The sequence below is a fragment of the Castor canadensis genome, chromosome 15 (assembly GCF_047511655.1).
Source record: "Castor canadensis chromosome 15, mCasCan1.hap1v2, whole genome shotgun sequence".
NCBI lineage: Eukaryota > Metazoa > Chordata > Mammalia > Rodentia > Castoridae > Castor > Castor canadensis.
The window spans coordinates 440,628-460,814 of NC_133400.1; the positions used below are offsets into that span (position 1 = coordinate 440,628).

General features: G+C 45.5%; 1 protein-coding gene across 4 annotated transcripts in view; it reads right to left on the reverse strand.

Moving 5' to 3' along the window:
• Spg7 (SPG7 matrix AAA peptidase subunit, paraplegin) overlaps positions 1-20,187 on the reverse strand; it is a 60,981-nt gene that overhangs the window by 33,940 nt on the left and 6,854 nt on the right. Inside the window, exons 1-3 of one of the 4 annotated variants that reach the window (XM_020173581.2) lie at positions 7,210-7,417; positions 3,635-3,737; positions 525-614 (exon numbers count right to left, since the gene is read on the reverse strand). In XM_020173581.2, the coding sequence (XP_020029170.2) occupies positions 525-614; positions 3,635-3,737; positions 7,210-7,392 (376 nt within the window). In that variant the 5' untranslated portion in view covers positions 7,393-7,417. Of the gene's footprint in view, positions 1-524; positions 615-3,634; positions 3,738-7,209; positions 7,419-20,187 lie in introns of those variants that run through there. The other 3 variants (XM_074055468.1, XM_074055469.1, XM_074055470.1) reach the window with 3 other exon arrangements.

Here is a 20,187-nt window from a genome sequence, read left to right on the forward strand (position 1 = left end):
CTTCCATGCCCTCTTTCCAATTAACCAATTACATAAACTATGAACCCCAAACCTGCCTAATTCAGGGGAGGGGCAGCACTGGGTTAGAGATAAACCCCAGCAGACTCCCCACAGGGTGTGCTTGCTCTTTGTGGTGCACCCTTCTGCAGAAGTAAATTTTGTCTTGCCTGTTGACTTCTGAGTTGTGTTGTCTCTCTTTCGTGACACCCCAATATCTTAAAGACAGCCAAGGCATTCTGGTCTACCCCCAGAACTTGGGGTAGATCTGTGCAGAGACAGAAAGGTAGCCTGGCTTTGGCATTACTGAATTCAAAGTGCATAGAAACTACTCTGAAAGAACAGCACAGGATCCAGCAATCCCATGGAGACAAACATGGGGCAGTTGTACACAGAGATAGCAAGCACAAGTGCCTGGGCCCTGCCTTCAGGACTAACCTCACTTTGCTCTGAGGGAAGAACAAAAGTAAGACTTTCTCCCACCCCCAAGAAGGTAACTATTACTTCAGAGGAGCAGATAGGTGTACCTTCGTCGTCTTCAGTAGCCTTCCCCTTGGGTTTATCACTGTCTTTATTCTTCTGCTTCATCTTTGAAGTTTTGAAATAGTAAGGTCCACCTACAATACATAGGGAAAGAGGTCAACAACCAAAGTTGGCAATGGCAAGGGAGACCCTCAAGGAACTGACTCACAGCACAATCATAGGAAACCGTTATCCCGGGAGCTGCAAGTCTGCAGAAAGGTGGCATTGGATTCTGTCCACAAATTATAGAATTATTATGAATTATTTGAACTTAGGAAGCCATTAAATATCTTTGCTATTTAAACTGGCTAGCTGCCTGTAATCCCAGCACTTGGGAGGCTGAGGTAGGAGTTTCAAGACAGCCTGGCTATATAGCAAGACCATGCCTCAAAAAAACCAAAAAAGGCTGGGTGCCGGTGGCTCATGCCTGTAATCATAGCTACTCAGGAGGCAAAGATCAGGAGGATCAAGGTTCAAAGCCAGCCTGAGCAACTAGTTCACAAGATCCTATCTCAAAAAAAACCTATCATAAAAATAGGGCTGATGGATGCAGGGAAAAAGGAACCCTCTTACACTGTTGGTGGGAATGTAGACTAGTACAACCACTCTGGAAAAAAATTTGGAGGCTACTTAAAAAGCTAGACATCGATCTACCATTTGATCCAGTAATACCACTCTTGGGGATATACCCAAAAGACTGTTACTCCAGAGGCACCTGCACACCCATGTTTATTGCGGCACTATTCACAATAGCCAAGTTATGGAAACAGCCAAGATGCCACACCACCGACGAATAGATTAAGAAAATGTGGTATCTATACACAATGGAATTCTATGCAGCCACAAAGAAGAACGAAATGTTACCATTCGCTGGTAAATGGATGGAATTGGAGAACATCATTCTGAGTGAGGTTAGCCTGGCCCAAAAGACCAAAAATCGTATGTTCTCCCTCATATGTGGACATTAGATCAAGGGTAAACACAACAAGGGGACTGGACTATGAGCACATGATAAAAGCGAGAGCACACAAGGGAGGGGTGAGGATAGGTAAGACACCTAAAAAATTAGCTAGCATTTGTTGCCCTCAACACAGAGAAACTAAAGCAGATACCTTAAAAGCAACTGAGGCCAATAGGAAAAGGGGAACAGGTACTAGAGAAAAGGTTAGTTCAAGAATAATTAACCTAGAAGGTAACACCCACACACAGGAAATCAATGTGAGTCAATGCCCTGTATAGCTATCCTTATCTCAACCAGCAAAAACCCTTGTTCCTTCCTATTATTGCTTATACTCTCTCTACAACAAAATTAGAAATAAGGGCAAAATAGTTTCTGCTGGGTATTGGGGGGGGGTAAGAGAGGGGGCGGGCAGGGTGGTAAGGGAGGGGGTGGGGGCAGGGGGGAGAAATGAACCAAGCCTTGTATGCACATATGAATAAAAAAAAAAAATAGGGCTGAATCCCCAGCACACACAAAAAATTTGTTATAGTCATAAGTTTGAGAAATGTAATAAATTTGTTGGAGGACAATCCTTCAACATACAAAGTTCATTAAAATGAATTTAAATGAACAATACAAGTGATTTTGGCACATGTGCCAACAGCAGCAATCTAACTGCCACTGCCCAGACAGGCTGGCCCAACACTTCACACAAAAGCTTGGTCTCGCCCAAGAGCTCAACAGATGGGGGAAATCTCACAACCATGACCTCAACTGTATTTGTCTTCACAAAGACATTCAAAGACTCACAAAGAAAACTACTCTGACTGGCACCTGAACCTAACATCATCTGTTTGGAGGGCTGATATGTGTGCTGCTTCTCTCAGAGACACTGTACCCATGAGTGGATTCAAGTCAAACTCTGAGAGCAGATGAGCCAGGGGCCAACTCACTGCCGCTCAGCAGGCCAGGCTCTCTCTAAGGGTAGGCATCAGGCTGCTCCATGTAAATCAGGAGTTCAAATAGTTCACTTTTTCCTGTTCCACTTGGGCAAAAGGGGAGTGAAGTTATAGGCGTCAGTTCTGAAGGTCCTCTAGCTGTAGGTCAAGAGAGGCAAATTATACATAGGGTATTTAAGAAGCTTTTCCAAGTGGTCCAATTAGTGCTACACCAGAACACCAAAAAATAAATACCTGAACAAATAAAAAGACAACTCAGCCAAGCACCGGTGGCTCATGCCTGTAATCATAGCTATTTAGGAGGCAGAGATCAGGAGGATCGTGGTTAGAAGCCAGCCTAGGTAAACAGTGTACAAGACCTTATCTCGAAAAAACCTTCACAAAAAAGGGCTGGTGGAGTGGCTTAAGGTGTAGGCCCCGAGTTCAAACCCCAGTACCACAAAATAAATAAATAAATAAATAAATAAATAAACAAATAAATAAATAAATAAATAAATAAATAAGCAAGCTGGGCGCTGGTGGTTCACACCTGTAATCCTAGCTACTCAGGAAGCAGATCAGGAGGATCAAGGTTCAAAGCCAGCCTGGGCAAATAGTTCATGATACCCTTCACAAAAATAAGGCTGGTGGAGTGGCTTAAGGTGAAGGCCCTGAGTACCACAAACAAACAAACAAATAAATAAAAAGAAGCCAAAGGTCCTTTTAAGGCTATTCTTAATTTTTTGGTCAATGTCAAAATAGCAATAGTAACCTAATACGATCACATCACTTGACAATGAAGATAGAGTCTTAGCTTTCATTACGCTAACATCAAAGCATACTTGGAAATATAGACGGTATAGCCTGTTGTACACCTGTATCATATGGTACAGCCTAATACTGCTAAGCTACTATACTAAATATCCCAGGCTCTGTAATACATCTGCTGTCACCAGGCATTTCAACGCCATTACAGCATTTTTGTTTTGTTTTGTTTCATGAGACAGGGTCTCGCTATGCAGCCCAGACTGGTCTTGAACTTGTGATCATCCTGTATTACCCTCCCAAGTGATAGGATTACAAGTGTATACTACAACCCTCACTTCCATTATAATCTTATGGGACCACCATGATATCTGCAGTCCATCACTGGAGAAACATGGATTCACAGGGTCTAACCATATATTCACAAATGCTATAATCTCTGCTTGTCGCCTATGTTTCAATAGATACACACCTAAAAGTTGCCAGAGGCCGAGTGGGTTTTCAACTAGATGCTGTTTCAATAACAATCCTCTGATTCCTTCAAAAGTAGAGGTTAGCATTCGCAATTGGAAATTCTGAAAAACAAAAAAAGACTAAGGGTCACATCAAAACTGCAGCATACTAAAGCAATGCAGACTAAAAACCATAGCAGTAGCTGGGCACCGGTGGCTCATGCCTGTAAAATACCAGATACTCAGGAGGCAGAGATCAGGAGGACCACAGTTCAAAGCCAGCCTGGGTGAGACCCAATCTCGAAAATACCTAACACAAAAAGGGCTGGTGGAGTGGTTCAGGTGTAGGCCCTGAGTTCAAGCCCCAGTACCACAAAAAAAAGAAAAAACACTTCACAAAAAGGGCTGGTGGAGTGGCCCAAGGTGTAGGCCCTGAGTTCAAACCCCAGTACTGAGAAAAAAAAAAGGCATCTCCTGGGGAAGATCATAATTTGAGGCTAGTCTGGGCAAAAGTTAGTGAGAGCTGTTAAAGAGTGGCTCAAGTGGCAGAGCACCTGCCTAGTGTAAGAAAAATGATCTTTTCTATCAAAGTATATGTTACCCTCTTAGATTACTTAAAAATTCCTCAGGTTGCCATCTTAGGTGACTTGCATGTTTAAAAGGTCCTTGCTTCTTCTTCTGGATTCCTGTACATCTCCATTGCCTGCTAAACTGTATGCCCTAACCTATCCCCGAAGCCTTTTAGACAATATGGAAAGACTGTGAACCTTTGACCTGGGCAAATCCCAGGTGAGGGGAAGGTACAAGTGTATCAGGGATATAAGGAAGAGCGCTGTCAGCCATTTTGTGCTTGCGTGTTTGCTTAGCTGGAGTGAGCACGTCCTTGAACCCTCTTGATCAAGAGAAAATTGACTTGTCAAGATTTTCTGTCTCTTGTGTGTCTGTTTTCAGCACCAGAGGGTCATCAATTCCAACACTAGCAAGTATAAGTCCCTGAGTTCAAACCCCAGTACCACATACAGTTAGCCATCTCAATAAGCTGGGCAAGGTGGTGCACACTTGTAGTCCTGGACGGATGAGCTGTAGGTAGGACTGATGTCTGAGGCCAGTCCCAGGCCAAAAAGGCAAGACCCTATCTGAAAAATAACTGTATCAAAAAAAGGAGGCAGATGCAGCTGTCTCACACCTGTAATCCTAGCTACTTAGGAGTCACAGATAGGGAGGATCACAGTTCAAGGCCAGCCCAGGAAAACAGTTCACAAAACCCCATCTCTAAAAATAACTAGAGCAGAATGGACTGGAAGTGTGGATCAAGCATGATATCCTGAATTCAAACCCTAGAACCACCAAAAAATAAAAGGGACAGGGCATGGCTCAAGTGGTACAGTGCCTGTGTGATATCCTTAATCCAAACTCCCTCCTCTCCCCGCCAAAAAAAGATGTCTTGTTCAGTGCTCTTTGCTAAGGTGCACATTACATGCAGTATCTAGTCCACACAATCTTCTGCCCATTTGATTGACACTGCCATTCTTGGCTCAGTGAGGGCTGCAAAGTGTGGACTGGGCCCAGTAAATGATTACAGTGTGGTAGATAAAGCAGAAAACTGCCATTCCTCAAAGTCAGTGCTAGCTTAACCTAAGGTTGCTTTAGCTTATTAGTGTAACAGTCTCTGCAAAATAAGCTGCTTCAAGTATGTGTGAATTTTCTGCTTCAGCCTTGATTTTCATAGAACACACACAAAGGGGCTTGGAGGATGGCTCAAGGGTAGTGCACTTAACTAGCATGTAAGAGGTCCTGGGTTTAATCCCCAGCATCACAAGGGAAAAAAAAAAAAAAGGATAGAACAAACACACACACAGGGTCAAACTAAGGAAAATAAACTATTTTCTTTTGAAACAGAACTAAAAAGTTAAAGGAAAAAAAGTGCCTGGGTTGGGTGTGGTGGTGGCACACAATGAGGGAGGATCATGAGTTTGAGGCCAGCATGGGCTACACAGTGAGATTATGCTTCATAACTAACTAACTAACTAACTAAACAAATACATAAATAAATAAATAGGATAGAGTACTTGCCTAGCATGTACAATGCCCTGGGTTTGATACCCCAGCATCAAGGGAAAAAAAAAAAAACGGCATTAATTTATACTTGGCCTCAGGTCAGATTCATTAAAATACATGTTAATTTAAATTGTGCTTACACATTTTTGGTAAAACATAAATATTGGGGGGTTATTAACTATGACTGGCAGCGTAGCTCAGTGTAGAGTGTCTAGTATGTGCAAGGCCCAGGGTTTGATGGCCAGCACAGCAGAAAGAAAACACACACACACACACACACACACAAGCCAGATGTTTGATGGCCAGCATAGCAGAAACACACACACACACGCGCCACACACACACACACACACACACACACACACACACACACACACACACCCACCCCCCCCCCCCCCCAGATGTAATCCCAGATACTTGGGAGGCTAAAGCAGGAATGTCCAAGTTTTAAGCCAGCCAGACCAACATGGGGAGATCCAGCCTCAAAGGAAAGAAATCTATAGATTAAAAAAATAATAAAAAGAGCTGGCAGACTGGCTCAAATGGTAAACTACCTGTCTAGCAAGTGGAAGATCCTGAGTTCAAACTCCAGTACCACCAAAAAACAATAATAGCAGGGCACCAGTAGCTCACACCTGTAATCCTAGGTACTCAAGAGGCAGAGATCAGGCGGATGGCAGTTCCAAGCCAGCATAAGCAAATGGTTTGCAAGACTCCATCCATCACAAAAAAGGGCTGGTGTAGGCCCTGTGTTCAACCCCAGTACCGCAAACAACAAAACTTACAACTAAAATGTGACTGTTGCGCTTTTAAGCTGGGGAAAAACATTACCCAAAATCACAAGATTAAGTGTCACACCAAGCAATGTAAGTTTAAAAAATAAATATACTATTTTTTTGAAGAGAAGGTCTGGCTGTGTAGCCCAAGCTGACCTCTAATTTGAGATCCTGCCTCAGCCTCACGCGTGCTGAGTTTACAGCGGTGTACCACCATGCCTAGCTTTTTTAAAAGCGCAACTATGGATTTATTTGTAACGTTTACATTGTCCTGAAATGTGAGTAGTCTGAGCATCTTTTCAAGTTTTTAAAGGAACATCAAAATGTCTGCTTTCTGGCTGAGATGCTCGCCTCGCAGACCACAGCATTCCCGGGGGAGCTCAGTGACTGTCTATGGATAAAAGCTTCGCTGAGAAGTAGCTACACAGAATTTTGCTCGTGCAAAACGGCTTACGACAGCCCACTGAGCAATCACCAACTATCATACGGAAACTACTGGAATCCCTCCGGATGGAACTGGCCGACTTGGGTCAGTTGTAAAATAACTGGTGAGACCCCTCCTGGGTGAATTCGGGCGGAACCGAAACAACGCGTCCACACCCATGTGGGGGACAGGGAACACCCACGCGAAGTCAGCCACTCCCCCAGCCAGCGCCCACGCCGGCCCTCCTCCGACATCCCAAGGCCTGCTGCCGGCCCGCACCGGGCGATGCCGAGCCGTACCGCGACTACCGCCAGCTCAGGGGCTGCGCGCGGGTTACCTGCAGGGCTCGGCCTCCAGGTCCGGAGAGACCCACCGCAGGCCTGCGGACCACATATGGCCGCCAGCTCACAGCCTCGGCGGAGAAGCCCGGGCCTCGGCCCGAGCCTGCGCCCCACAGTCGGCCGGGACCTGGTCCCGGACTCGGGCGAAGGGCGCGTAGCAGCAGCAACACGGCCGCCATGCTGCCGGGCGCAGCGCCTGCGCAATCAGGACTCCTCGGGGCGCATGCGCGAGCTGTTGACGCCCTGGGAAAAGCGCGCCTTCCTTTGACGCATGCGCACCTGTGTACTCAGACGCATGCGCGGTCTTGGCTCCCGTGCCTCTTCAGGGTTAGCTTTTCTATCCCTGGTTGACTCAGTTGTGTGCCGCGTTCGCTGGCAGGCCGCTAGTTCCCTGGGATTTTTTTTTTTTTATACGTCTTTTTTTTTTTTTTTATTTCCAGTTCAGATAGATTGTGACTGTGTGGTTTTCACATCGCCCCCTTTGGGACATAGTTTGATCCCCTTGGTAGGTTAATTTGGGGCCATTTTGCGTCCTCGGAGCTCTTCTGATAGGAACAGAGGGGCTGAGAATGGTCGCCTGGCCTCTGAAGACGACTTAGAGGCTCGTGGTGTGTGAGAGCCCAGGGCAGCGGCTACCGGGGCGTGGACAGCATGTGCTTTCTGAGTGGGACCCGGCTCCTGGTACTGGGGAGGAAGGCAGGGGGCCATCCAGAGTCCGCCCTGGGGCTGATCGTTCGCGGCCGGAAGAGGCCGAAGAGCACGAGCTCAAGCCGGCCCCGGGCTAATGGTCACAGGAAGGTGAAATGTTCTCCTCTCCGCACAGGAAGGGCGCACTAGGCACTAGGCACGCCATGGCTGAGGCAGGAGAGGAAGATTTGTTCTGCAGGTCCCAAGCCTCCTTGTTTTCTGCCGGAGGCGGCTGACTCACTCCTGGAAGTCATTTCCAGCCCTGGTGATCACCATGGCTCCCAGCCAGGCTTATATAAGGTCCAGGCAAAGCACAAGTCCACAGGCTGCTCATGGGAAATTAGGCAGGACACCAAAAACAAGGAAGAAGGCACCTGTTGTCTCACCCCATGGGCAGCTGTACTCCTAGGCTCAGGCACGGTCACTGCCGTCCACCCAGAGCAGCAGAGTGAGGGTCACCTGGGGCTGTTGATCTACCCTGGTCTAGAACCTGATTGCTGAAAGCTAGCAGAAAAAGCAGACTACACAGGATGCTGTAGGGGCAAGTTACAGCGACTTACATTTGTCCCTGTGATCTATATTCCCCAGGCTTATAACAACGAATAATTAATAACATTTCTGTGTGCTGACTAGTGCCTGGCTCCATGTCAAACACTGACTTAATGTTCACAGCTCTGTGAAGTAAGTACTTTTAATATCTCTGTTTTACAGATAAGGAAAATGGGATTCAGAAAAATTAAAAATACCCTGCCCAAGATCACAGTTAAGATTGATGGCACAGTTCCAAAGCTGATATACCTGCCTATCCTGGCCCTCCACCCTATGCCTTCCAGGCTACAAAGTCACAGGTGTGACTTGCATGTCCTCTCTCTCTCTCAGCCTGAGGAAGGGCCAAGTGTCCTGCTAGTTGGCTGTCAGCTCTCTAGACATGGGGAGATGTTTTGTTGGTTTGTGGAGAGAACAGGACTACCAGTGCTTTTCAGTACTGATTGCTTTTCTTCTTGTTTCTCTTGTCTTAAACAATCTTCCTTCACAATCATTCCCTTCTGGACTGTCCTCCTCCACTGTATTGTCTTTCCCTGGTTAGAAGCCCAGATACACAGAGTCAGAGGCTCTTCTGCCCACTTTCTGTCTTCCAGCTCAGCTTGTCTGGCCCTCACTCTCTTCAGCCTTGTCCCATGATGTGACTGTTACCTGAGCTTCTAAAAGGGGTTCTTGCACTCCATTGAAGCTTTCAGAACAGAGCCCTGATAGGAAGTGATCAAGCTCCATTACCCTTCATGCCTTGTAGAGAATTTGTGACTCAAAGTGTATATGAATTTGAATGTGTTTGGTGTGAGTACAGCTGTAATCTTATTAACACTGTTGGAAATAATGTTGTTATTGCTGTCTAGCCTCTGCTGGCAAGTCTCAAGCAATGTGAGATGATGGCAAGAGGGCAACCTGGGAAGGAACACTGGATTCTGTCCTTCCCAGGTGATGGCCTTAAGCAAGTTATTAACTTCTCCAAGCCTCAATTTTCTCATCAGTAAAATGGGGATAATAATTATCTGCAAAGCCAGGCTAATATCAGCCTTGGGTTTCCCACAGAGTTGTTATAAAGATAAAATGCATTAAATGTATGTGAAAGCAATTTGTGAACCAGAGAGCCATTTACATCCAGAAGTTATTAGTATGATGTGAGAAATAAGTGCCTGGGAAAGAGACTAGGGACTCATTTTTCCAAACTCATTTATTCATTGACTGCACTTTGAAGGCTCTGTCCCAGTCCGCAGAGGTGAGACATGGCTGCTTCTGTCCTACCACTGGAGTGGTGGGCACAGACTCATGTCACCTGAGGTAGTGGGTTTGTTTGAGGGGTCAGGTGCTCCTTGATCTGGATCCAGTAGAGGACCCGAGGAAGTGCCTGGCCTCCTGGACCTCCCTTCACCTTCAAACCCAGCTTCAGAGCAGTCTAACAACTGCGTAGACCTCACCTTTATTTTCCTCTTGGCTGTTTCCTTCACCTATCTTTATTCTCTCTGTGCTTTGTCACTCCTGTTTACTCCTTAGTACTTCCTTATTGCCCTCTCAGCTCACTAAGCATTGTGTACACCAAGACATTTTGGCCTGGCTTCCCTTTACTGTCTTGTTCTCTAACCTCTGAGAGAGGAAGTGCCATGTGAACTTCTAATCTGAGTCAGTCATATCTTAGGTCTCTGGATGCCTATGCTGACACCAGATGTCTTCAGCCCTAGATCCATGGGTGGAGGCATCAAAGGGTATTTGAGGGCAGCATTTTGAGCTTGGATTGTGGAGAGAAAATCTGTTCCTGCTCCTAGCCCTTGAACTCTACTCTCGTTCTATGTTGACTCCTGGGCTGTGCTCCCTACTTTCACTGCTCACTGGAGTGACAAGATGCTCTGGGATCTTTCACTGTCTTATCTATAAAACAGGAATAATATTTTAACATTCTGGAAACAAGTTGAACTTTGGGTCCTTTGTTTTTGTTTTTTTTTTTCCTGTGGTATTGGGGCTTGAATTCGGCCTACATCTGAGTCACTCCACCAGCCTTTTTGTGTTAGGGTTTTTTTGAGATAGGGTCTCTTGAACTTACTTGCCCAGGCTGGCTTCAAACCTTGATTCTCCTGATCTCTGCCTCTTGAGTAGCTAGGATTACAGACATGAGCCACCAGCACCCAGCCCCTTTTTGGTTTTAAGATTTAGGTGTCCCTGGGCATGGTAGTGCACCTCTGTAATCCTAGCACACAGGAGGCTGAGTGAGGCAGGAGGATTTCGAGTTCTAGGCCAGCCTGGGCTACATATGAAAATACTTTTTTTTTTTTTTTTGGTGGGACTGGGGTTTGAACTTAGGGCTTCACACTTGCAAAGCAGGTGCTTTACTGCTTGAGCCAGACATCCAGTCCATTTTGCTCTGGTAATTTTTGTTTTTTTTTTTTTTTTTTTTTTTTTTTTTTGAGGCACTCCACCAGCACTTTTCGTGATGGGTTTTTTTCAAGATAGGGTTTTGAGAACTATTTGCCTGGGGCTGGGTTCAAACCAAGATCCTCCTGCTCTCTGATTCCTAAGTAACTAGGATTACAGGCATGAGCCACTAGCACCCTTCTTGCTCTGGTAATTTTGGAGATGGGGTCTCACAAGCTGTTTGCCTGAGATAGCCTTGAACCTTGATCCTCCCAAGTAGCTAGGACTTACAGATGTGAACCACCAGTGCCCAGCTATGGAGATCTGTCTTTAAAAAAAAAAAAAAATCTAGGCTTCCTTATTAGTATCTGGACAGATAATTAGTTGCTGCTTCACAAATTTGGCAGGAACTAAATTTCTAAACCGTTTGTTTTTTTCTTCACATGGTTGCTTCCTCATCTACCCTGGCTTCTGAAGCCTCTGGACTGTCACCCAGTATAATGGCTGTACCCGGAGTCACACAGTTGGGGAGCTCAGCCTGCTGAAGCCAGTTAGGTCTGCAATCTGATATTTGTCTAGTATCAAGATGTCTTCAATAAAACAAGCTAAAATCTGAATTTTGGTAAATTTTGTTTCTTAGGAAACAACTTTTTTTTTTGTGGCACTGGGGTTTGAACTCAGGGCCTCATGCTTACTAGGCAGGTGCTTTTACTGATTGAGCCACTCAGCCAACCCCTTTTTTGTGATGGGTTTTTTTCAAGATAGAGTCTTGAGAACTATTTGCCTGGGCTGGCTTTGAACCCTGATTCTCCTGATCTCTGACTCCTGAATAGCTAGGATGACAGGCATGATGCCCAGGTTTTTGTTTTTGTTTTTTTTGAAAGAGAGTCATTACTTAGCCAGGGCTGGCCTCAAACTCAAAATCCCCCACTTTTGTATCCTAAAGGCTGGAATTACAAGTATGAACCACTAAGCCCATCCTGTTTTTTATTTTTGTGATACTAGAGTTTGAACCCAGGACTACTATATACATGCTAGGCAAGCACTCTGAGTTATATCCCTAACCCTCATATCTCTTGCTAATGGGGTTTTACTCCTCATATGTACAATTGGATTTTGTAATCACAGATTTTGTTCTTCTTTAAAAAAAATGAAAATTTGGAGCTGGGTGCTGGTGGCTCACACCTGTAATCCTAGCTACTCAGAAGGCAGAGATCAGGAGGATTGAGGTTCGAAGCCAGCTTGGGCAAAATAGTTTGCAAAACCCTGTCTTGAAAAAAACCCATCACACCACAAAAAATGGCTGGTGGAGTGGCTCAAGGTGTAGACCCTGAGTTCAAACCCCAGTACCAAAAAAAGAAAGAAAGGAAAAAAAGAAAATTCGGGCAGAATAAATATATTCCTTAATATTTCCAGTGATCAAAGGGAGTCAGAGCCCGTGAGCTGCAGCTTTTGTACACTTATGTCATTGCTTCTGCCATATGCTTCCCTGTGGGCCAGGTCTTCGTTTACAGGGAAGGGATTAATCAAGGGTGTGAACACCAGGGACAGGGGGCACTGAGGGTAATCTAAGAAGCTGCTGACCATATTGTTGATGGCAGAATGAACCTGTTGTTTAGATCTGTTCCACAAGACCCATTCCCTCCATTCCTTATACCTGCTGACCACGTGACCAGGTCCACCCCTCCCTAGTCAGGGTGATCTTGCCACACTGATGGGTTATCGACTGGCTTAGGAACAGAAAAGTCAGTCCCACTAAGTCCTTCTTTAGCATTTCCATTTGGAGGGGAGTTACAGGTATGGACTGTAGACCCTGTGGTCAGTACCTTCCCCACCTCATGAGGACCACCTGTGCTTAAGAGAGCCTGGTCCATTGGACACAGGAGGCTCATGCCTGTAATACTACTACTTACTTGGCAGGCAGAGATCTGGAGGATCTTGGTTTGAAGCCAGTCCCAGACAAATAGTTCATGGGACCCTGTCTTAAAAATACCCAACAAAACGGGGCTGGCAGAGTGGCTCAAGTGGTAAAGCAGCCTGCCTAGCAAACATGAAACCTTGAGTTCAAATGGTGCCAAAAAAAAAAAAAAAAAAAGAGTTTCTCTGTCTTTGTCTTTGGATAGTCTCCCAGGTCATTTTGTGTTGAACAGGACCCCCTGCAGCTTGTGTCTGGAATTCAACCAGTGACCACATTGGCTGTGCTTTTAATATATAGCTCACAGTCAGCCATCAGCCAAACTGTTCCTTACGTCTGGGGGATAGAACTTATCATCTTCCTGGAGGGTGGGGGTTCTGTGGCCTTGGGCTTTGAGGTCACAGATTGTCATTGGCTGGCTTGTCCTGGACCCTTATGTTTTGAACATTATGAATTTTCAGCAAATCAGGGGTGGACCTGGTGCTATAGGTTTTCCCATGAGCCACACTGAACTTTGGACAGCCGCAGCCTCGAAGGGAGGGACTCGTGACCAGTGAGTGTGCCACACCCCTGCTTTTTCTGCCAGTAAACTGAAGGAGGCTTTGCCTTTGTCCCCTGCGTCCACAGGGAATTTCCAACGCCCTGTCCCCAGAGACCACTGGCCCCTCTCAAATGCTTTGTAATGCGGAACAAAAAGAGACTAGATCAAAAGCAAGGACTAGAGATGCAGAGGGAGGGGGAGTTACCCAAAGCTACTACTGGTCCCTCCCTTAAAAGATCACAGAGACAAACTACTGGTCCCTCCCTTAAAAGATCACAGAGACAAGTCGAGGAGTGAAGAGGAACCAGGGGCTAAAGTTTCTGAAACAGAGTTTGGGGGGCTTGATCAGAGGCCCTAAAGCAGCACAGAGAATGAAAAAGCCAGAGAAGAGGACATTTTCTGTGAGCGAACATGTACCTGCCTTTGAGATATTTACTGAATGGCCACTGTTTGGCAGTGTTCTAAGGGTCAGGGACATGGCAGAGAACAAAATGACAGTGCCTGTCCTCAGCGAGCCTCCATTCTCTTGACGGAAGAGACAAAAGTAGGCTAAGCAAGCAAAGCCCTTGTTACTGGGAAGATGGTAAGTGACCCTGGACACAATGCCCAAGACAGGAGTGGTCATGGCAGACCTCAACAAGAAGGGGATTTTAAAACAATGTGGGGGCTGAGGATGCAGCTTAGTGGTGGAGCAAGAGCTTAGCATACACAAGGTTCTTGGTTCAATTCATAACACTACAAAAAATGCTATAAAATACACATAAAACTTACTATTTTAAGCAGATGCTCTACCACTTGAGTCACTCCGCCAGCCCTAAACTTACTGTTTTAGGAGGGGACTTAGATGCTTCCCTAAAAATGAGGTATAGGACCAAAGGGTTAGGGACAAGAGAGGCTGCTCATAGATAAAGAACAGAAGTTGATGTGGCCTGATGGAAGGGGCAGGCAGGCAGCAGTGGGGAGACAGGCTAGGAGGTACTGAGGGTCCGATGGTGAGGTGTCACCATGTCACAACCCTGTCTTGTCTTTGTCCTCAAGGTGGAGAGCTGTGGGGAGTTTGGAGCCAAGAACTGACAAGGTTTTTTTTTTTTTTTTTTTTTTTTGGCGGTACTCAGGCCTTTACCCTGAGCCACTCCACCAGCCCTTTTTGTGTTAGGTATTTTCCAGATAGGATCTCTTGGAACTATTTGCCTGGGCTGGCTTCGAACCTCAATCCTCCTGATTTCTGCCTCCTGAGTAGCTAGCATTACACCACCGTTACCCAGTGTTTTGTTTTTGTTTTGTGGTGCTAAGGACAAAACCCAGGACCTTGTGCATGCTCACAAGGGTTTTACCACTGTCTATACCTCCAGCCCGAGGTGTTTTACTTATTTTGTTTATTTATTTTTGGTGGGTCTGAGGTTTGAACTTGGGACTTCATCCTTGCAAAGCAGGTGCCCTACCTCTTGAGCCATACCTCTAGTTCATTTTGCTCTGGTTGTTTTGGACATGTGGTTTCGTGAATTATTTGCCTATTATTGAACCTTGATCCTCCTAATCTCAGCCTTCCAAGTAGTTAGAATTACAGGTGTGAGCCAACAGCTTCCAGCCTATTTTTGATGTAGCTCAAGCTGGCTTTGGACTCTTAATCCTCCTGCCTTAGCCTTCCAAGTGCTGGGATTGCAGGCATGTACCACTCCACTCCACCCAACATTTGTTTTATATGTATTATTTTGGCTGCATCGTGAGTAGATGAGAGGTCAAAGGTAAACCAGGGAGATGGGGGAGGCTGTTGCAGCAGGGAGTTAAGGGAAGATGCAGCCAGGCCAAGGGGGTTAGAGGAGAGGAGCTGGCTCTGCAGGCTCAGGAAGGCTTGCATCTGTGTGTTTATTCTATTGCTGTTTTGTTTTTTTTTTCCCCTGATCTGCAACCCCAGCTGAGCACGCTGTTGGGCCAGCTGCAGTGTGTGGTGAGGGTGAGCATCCAGACTAGGTTCTGAGACACATTGGGATTGGGGCAGTGGCCAGCAGGCTGGTGTAGAAGGGGAACAAGGCACAGTGGTTTTAGGCACTGCTTCCTGTTCATTGTAACACAGGGCTGTTTGACAGAGGAACAGGTGGTCACTTCCTCAAAGAATCTGAACTACGGCCCACTTAGACCCTCCTCTTCCTGTGGATCACTGGGAAAATAATACATAATGAAGTTTTGGCTGATGGCTGGGCTCTCCTGCACAGGACCCTGCCTGTGTTCTGGCTCCTGGAATTTAAGGCTGCTGGCTGAAGGGAGCCACAGCTGGTCAGGGTAAGCTTGAGATTATTTGGAGATAGGAGGCTATAAGTGTGCCTCACAGGAAGCATGGGTTTTACCATCTCCATCCCTGAAATGTTTTGTTTTTCGGTGTTGGGGATGAACCCTGGGCCTCCCCATGTTAGGCAAGTACTCTATGATTGAGCTATACTCCCAGCCCTGTTGCTGTTTTATGTTTCATTTAGCATGATGGTTTATTTGTTACTTGGGTCCTAAGGCAATTCTATAAGAGGTTCAGTTTCATAAACAGAATAGACAAAATATAACAAGTCCCAGAGAGGATGTTTGCAATGTCTCTCTGCTGGTAAAGGCAGGAGGGGGATGAAGCACTTGCCTTTGACCATCTGGGCAAAGAGAACACAGTTGCTTCCTTGGGGCAGAAGCCTCACCCATAGAGGTGTTGAAACTGCCCAGGGTCACTGAAGATGATTAGTCATTTAAAGCTAAGACACAACACAGCAGACAATCCAGTGGTGTTTCTATATTAAATTCCTGTGAAATGTATCCTTTTATTTCCTGATTACCTTTTAAAGTTACAAAGTAGGGGCGGGAGGAAGGGGGGGAGAAATGACCCAAACATTGTATGCACATATGAATAAAAGAAATAAAAAAAAAAGACCATAAAAAATAAAGTTACAAAGTAAAATTGGGTTTCAGTGACAAAATTTGTTAATTCATGTAATACCAAGCACCTACCTGTCCCTGATATTAAAAGATTGTAAAAGGTGTCTGCGTACATAAAACATAATCTTTTCTGGTCAGGAACTAATGAAGAAGTGAGGAGGTGTTGATCAGCTCTCAGGCTGCCAGTGTGATACCTAGGACTATGAAAGGGACATTCCAGGCACCCTGGCACTGGGTAGGCAAGCTCCTGAGCTCCTCACTCCCTCTCACAGCAAACCCATGACCAAAGGTCTTTGCTTTTGCTGACCACAGAGTGTGAATGACATACAGGACAGCTCTGGGGCTGTTTTCACATTTGTGGGTTAGCTAAGGCTGGCTATGGCCCCTCTTTGTCCACTCTCCATGACCATTTTCCCTCAGTCTGTCTGTGCTTCCACTGACTTGCACCACTTCCCTCTCCTGACACTGAGGTGCCACGCAACCACTTTTGTCTAGTGATATCTCCACCATCGTCAAGACCCAAGGGCCTGTAACCCCCCAAGCATGCCCCAGCAGCTGTCTCTCCAACTTGCTGGAGTGCTGTTCACATCAGATGCCCCTGCTCCTCCTCAAGGTGATCTGTAGCACAAGGCTTCAGAAGGGACTCCCACTGACTTTCAGGATAATTGCCAAAATAAAATGTGAAGTGACATTTGCAGCAATGATTTAGGTATTCCTCAGTTTTAGTTTCTAGTAGGGGTGTTTATTTTTGACATTTTGTATGCCTTTGTGGCAATGCTTTTTTTTTTCTTTGCTGTACTGGCAGTTGAACCCATGGCCACTTGAACTATGCCCTAGGTTTTATAATAATAGTTAATACTTACACATACTACAAGTACCAGACACTGCTCTGACCATGTTAAGTGTGTGAATCTTCCTAAGAATCCTACCACATAAGTGCCATTGCAAGCCCATTGCAGGCAGGGCCCTGAATCCCTGAGAGGCAAATACTTTGTCCAAGGCCACAGTTTTGGTGGAACCCAGCAGGCTTGTTCTTAACTACTATGTTCCTTATGCTGGGGAGTGTCCATGTGACTGTCTACAGGAAGATTCTGTACAAGCCCCAATCAGATTCAGCAGTCATGACCTTATTATTTAAGTATTAAACACAGATTATGCATGGTTGGTGCGTAATTACTCCATCCATTTTGAGCTGACAAATTCCTGGCCTTATGACCTCAAGTGTAGAGAGAGGCACAGTACATCTCAGAGGCTACTCCAGGGCAGGTGGTAAGGCTAAGCCAGGAGCTTAGCTTAGTTAGTTTAGTTGTAGTTTTCTTAAGATAAGATTCTAGAATACCAAGGAGCCCAAAGAGCTGGTTTTTGGGGTTTTTTTTGGCAGTACTGGGGCTTGAACTCAGGGCCTACACCTTGAGCCACTCCACCAGCCCTTTTTTTGTGATGGGTTTTTTTGAGATAGGGGCTCTCAAACTATTTGCCTGGGCTGGCTTTGAACTGTGAACCTCCTGATCTCTGCCTCTTGAGTAGCTAGGATCACTGGTGTGAGCCACTGGCCCCCAGCTCAAGTCGCTGTTTTTATTTATGGGAGTTGTATCTATGGACATTTACCACATTCATATGGGAACAGTTTAACACAGCAGCTGGAGCTCCAGTGGCACAATCCACAAACACATGGTACTTATAAAACACAACACACATTCCTCAGCTGCCAAGGCAGAAGCCATCACATATCACATGGCCTCATGGGAAGACAAAGTGAAAGGGCAAATGTCTCTTAGTACTAGCATGAAGACACATTGACCTTGTTGACCATCACAAAGGGTTTTGGGGATCCATGATGAAAATGGCAGTATAATCAACCATGGCAATTCAATGTAGTTTCCTCCTGCAGTGGGACCTGTCAACATGGACCCAGGACCCTGCAATTGCTGGGGGTAGCAGCCTTGGGATGAAGAGGGAGACCAGGCTCCCAGTGGTGACACTTGGCTGTTGACTCTGCCAGCCCTGCAGCCCAGAGTTTCTGCTTTGTAAGATAATAGATGTTATTAAGTTTAACTACTTGGCCATCAGGCTCGGCTAGTGCCTTCTTCTTTTTTTTTTTTTTTTTTTTTTTGTTGGGACTGGGGTTTGATCTCAGGACTTCATGCTTGCAAAGCAGGCTCTCACAAAGCAGCCTGTCAACCATTTGAGCCATAACTCCAGTCCATTTTGCTCTCGTTATTTTATTTCACTTATTTTTTTGAGGTACTAGAGTTTGAACTCGGGGCCTACAGCTTGAGCCGCTCCACCAGACCTTTTTTGTGATGGCTTTTTTTTGAGATAGGGTCTCGTGAACTCTTTGCCTGGGCTGACTTTGAACTGAGATCCTCCTGGTCTCTGCCTCCTGAGTTGTTAGGATTATAGGCGTGAGCCACTGGTGCTGGCTTGCTCTGGTTGTTTTAGAGATGGGTCTTGAGAAGCATTTGCCCAGGATGGTGTTGAGCTGTGACCCTCTTGGTTCAGCCTCCTGAGCGCTGGGATTATATGCGTGCACCATCATACCCAGCTGTTGACTTCTTGGTAATATAAGTCATGAAAATTTGAAACATGTTGAACTTGTGAAATTTATGGTAAATGTTAAATACACTTCCCTTCCAGACAAAGATATTGCTGAGTTCATACTTTTTTTTTGAGATGAAGGTATGTAGCTCCGGCTGGTCTTGAACTCCTGTGCCCCAAGGATCCTCCCACCTCAACCTTCTGAGTCCTGATACTAACGGCATGCACTATCACTCCTGGCTAGTTTATACATTTGACCAGAGAATCTTGATATTAGATTCAAGATTATCCCTTGTGATTCCCCCTCCAGTTAAGACATTGTGAAGTATCCAAGGAGGACTTGTTTATTATTTATTCATTTGTGTGTGTGTGTGTATTGGTATTAGTGATAGAACCCAGGGATTCATGCATGCTAAGCAAGTGCTTTACCACTGAACCACACCCTAGCCCAGGAAGTTTGTTTTGATTTTGGGGAGGGTTTGCACTCAAGGCTTGTGCTTGGTAGGCAGATACACTACCAGGAATTTTGTTTTCAAATCTTTTTATTTATTTATTTTTGGCTCGATTTTTTTCAGACAGGGTCTTACTATGTAGCCCAGGCTTTCCTAGAACTCACATTTTTCTGCCTCAGCCACCTGAGTGCTGGGATTACAGGTGTGTACCACCATACTGACTGTTTTTAAATCTTTAGTGAAGGGCTTGGAGGTGTGGAAAAACTGTAGAGAGCTTGTCTAGCAAGTCTGAAGTCCTGAGTTCAAACCTCAGTACTGCTAAAAAAAAAAAAAATTGAAGCCAGGTGCCAGTGGCTCACTCCTGTAATCCTGGTTACTGAAGAGGCAGAGATCAGGAGGATCTCCATTCAAGGCCAGCCTGGGGAAATAGTTTGAGAGCACACAGCCCACAATTCATCTTCCCAACTAAGTAGGCCCCTGCAGGCGAAATTCACTTCATAAAACACATTATGAAATGTGTTTCATAACACATTTTTTTGTGGGACTGGGGTTTGAACTCAGGGCTCTGCACTTGCAGACCAGGTGTTCTACTGCTTGAGCCACATCTCTGGTCTATATTATGCACTATTATGACAGTCTTACTACGTGATGTCTGAGGAAGACTTGTGACTCCCCATCTTCCTAGGTGGATAAGTATCCAATCTGTGATGCAGTGACTACAGAAAATAATACATCATGCACTTGGACTTTATGCTGACACCAAGGCCAGGCATGCTGTGGCAGGACAATAATGAGTACAAGGCCAGCCTGCACTACACAGGGAGACTGTGTCTCAAAAAAAAAAAAAAACCAAAATAAACAAACAAAAAAGAACTAAGCTGGTAATTAAAACAGTGTGGGATTAGCATAAAGTCAGAAGTATAAACTAATGAAACAGAATACAGGCTGGAAATAAACTCATGTGTGCATGGTCAAGGGATCCTCAAGGAGTGCCAGGACGTGTGTGTTGGAGGGAGACAGTAAATGG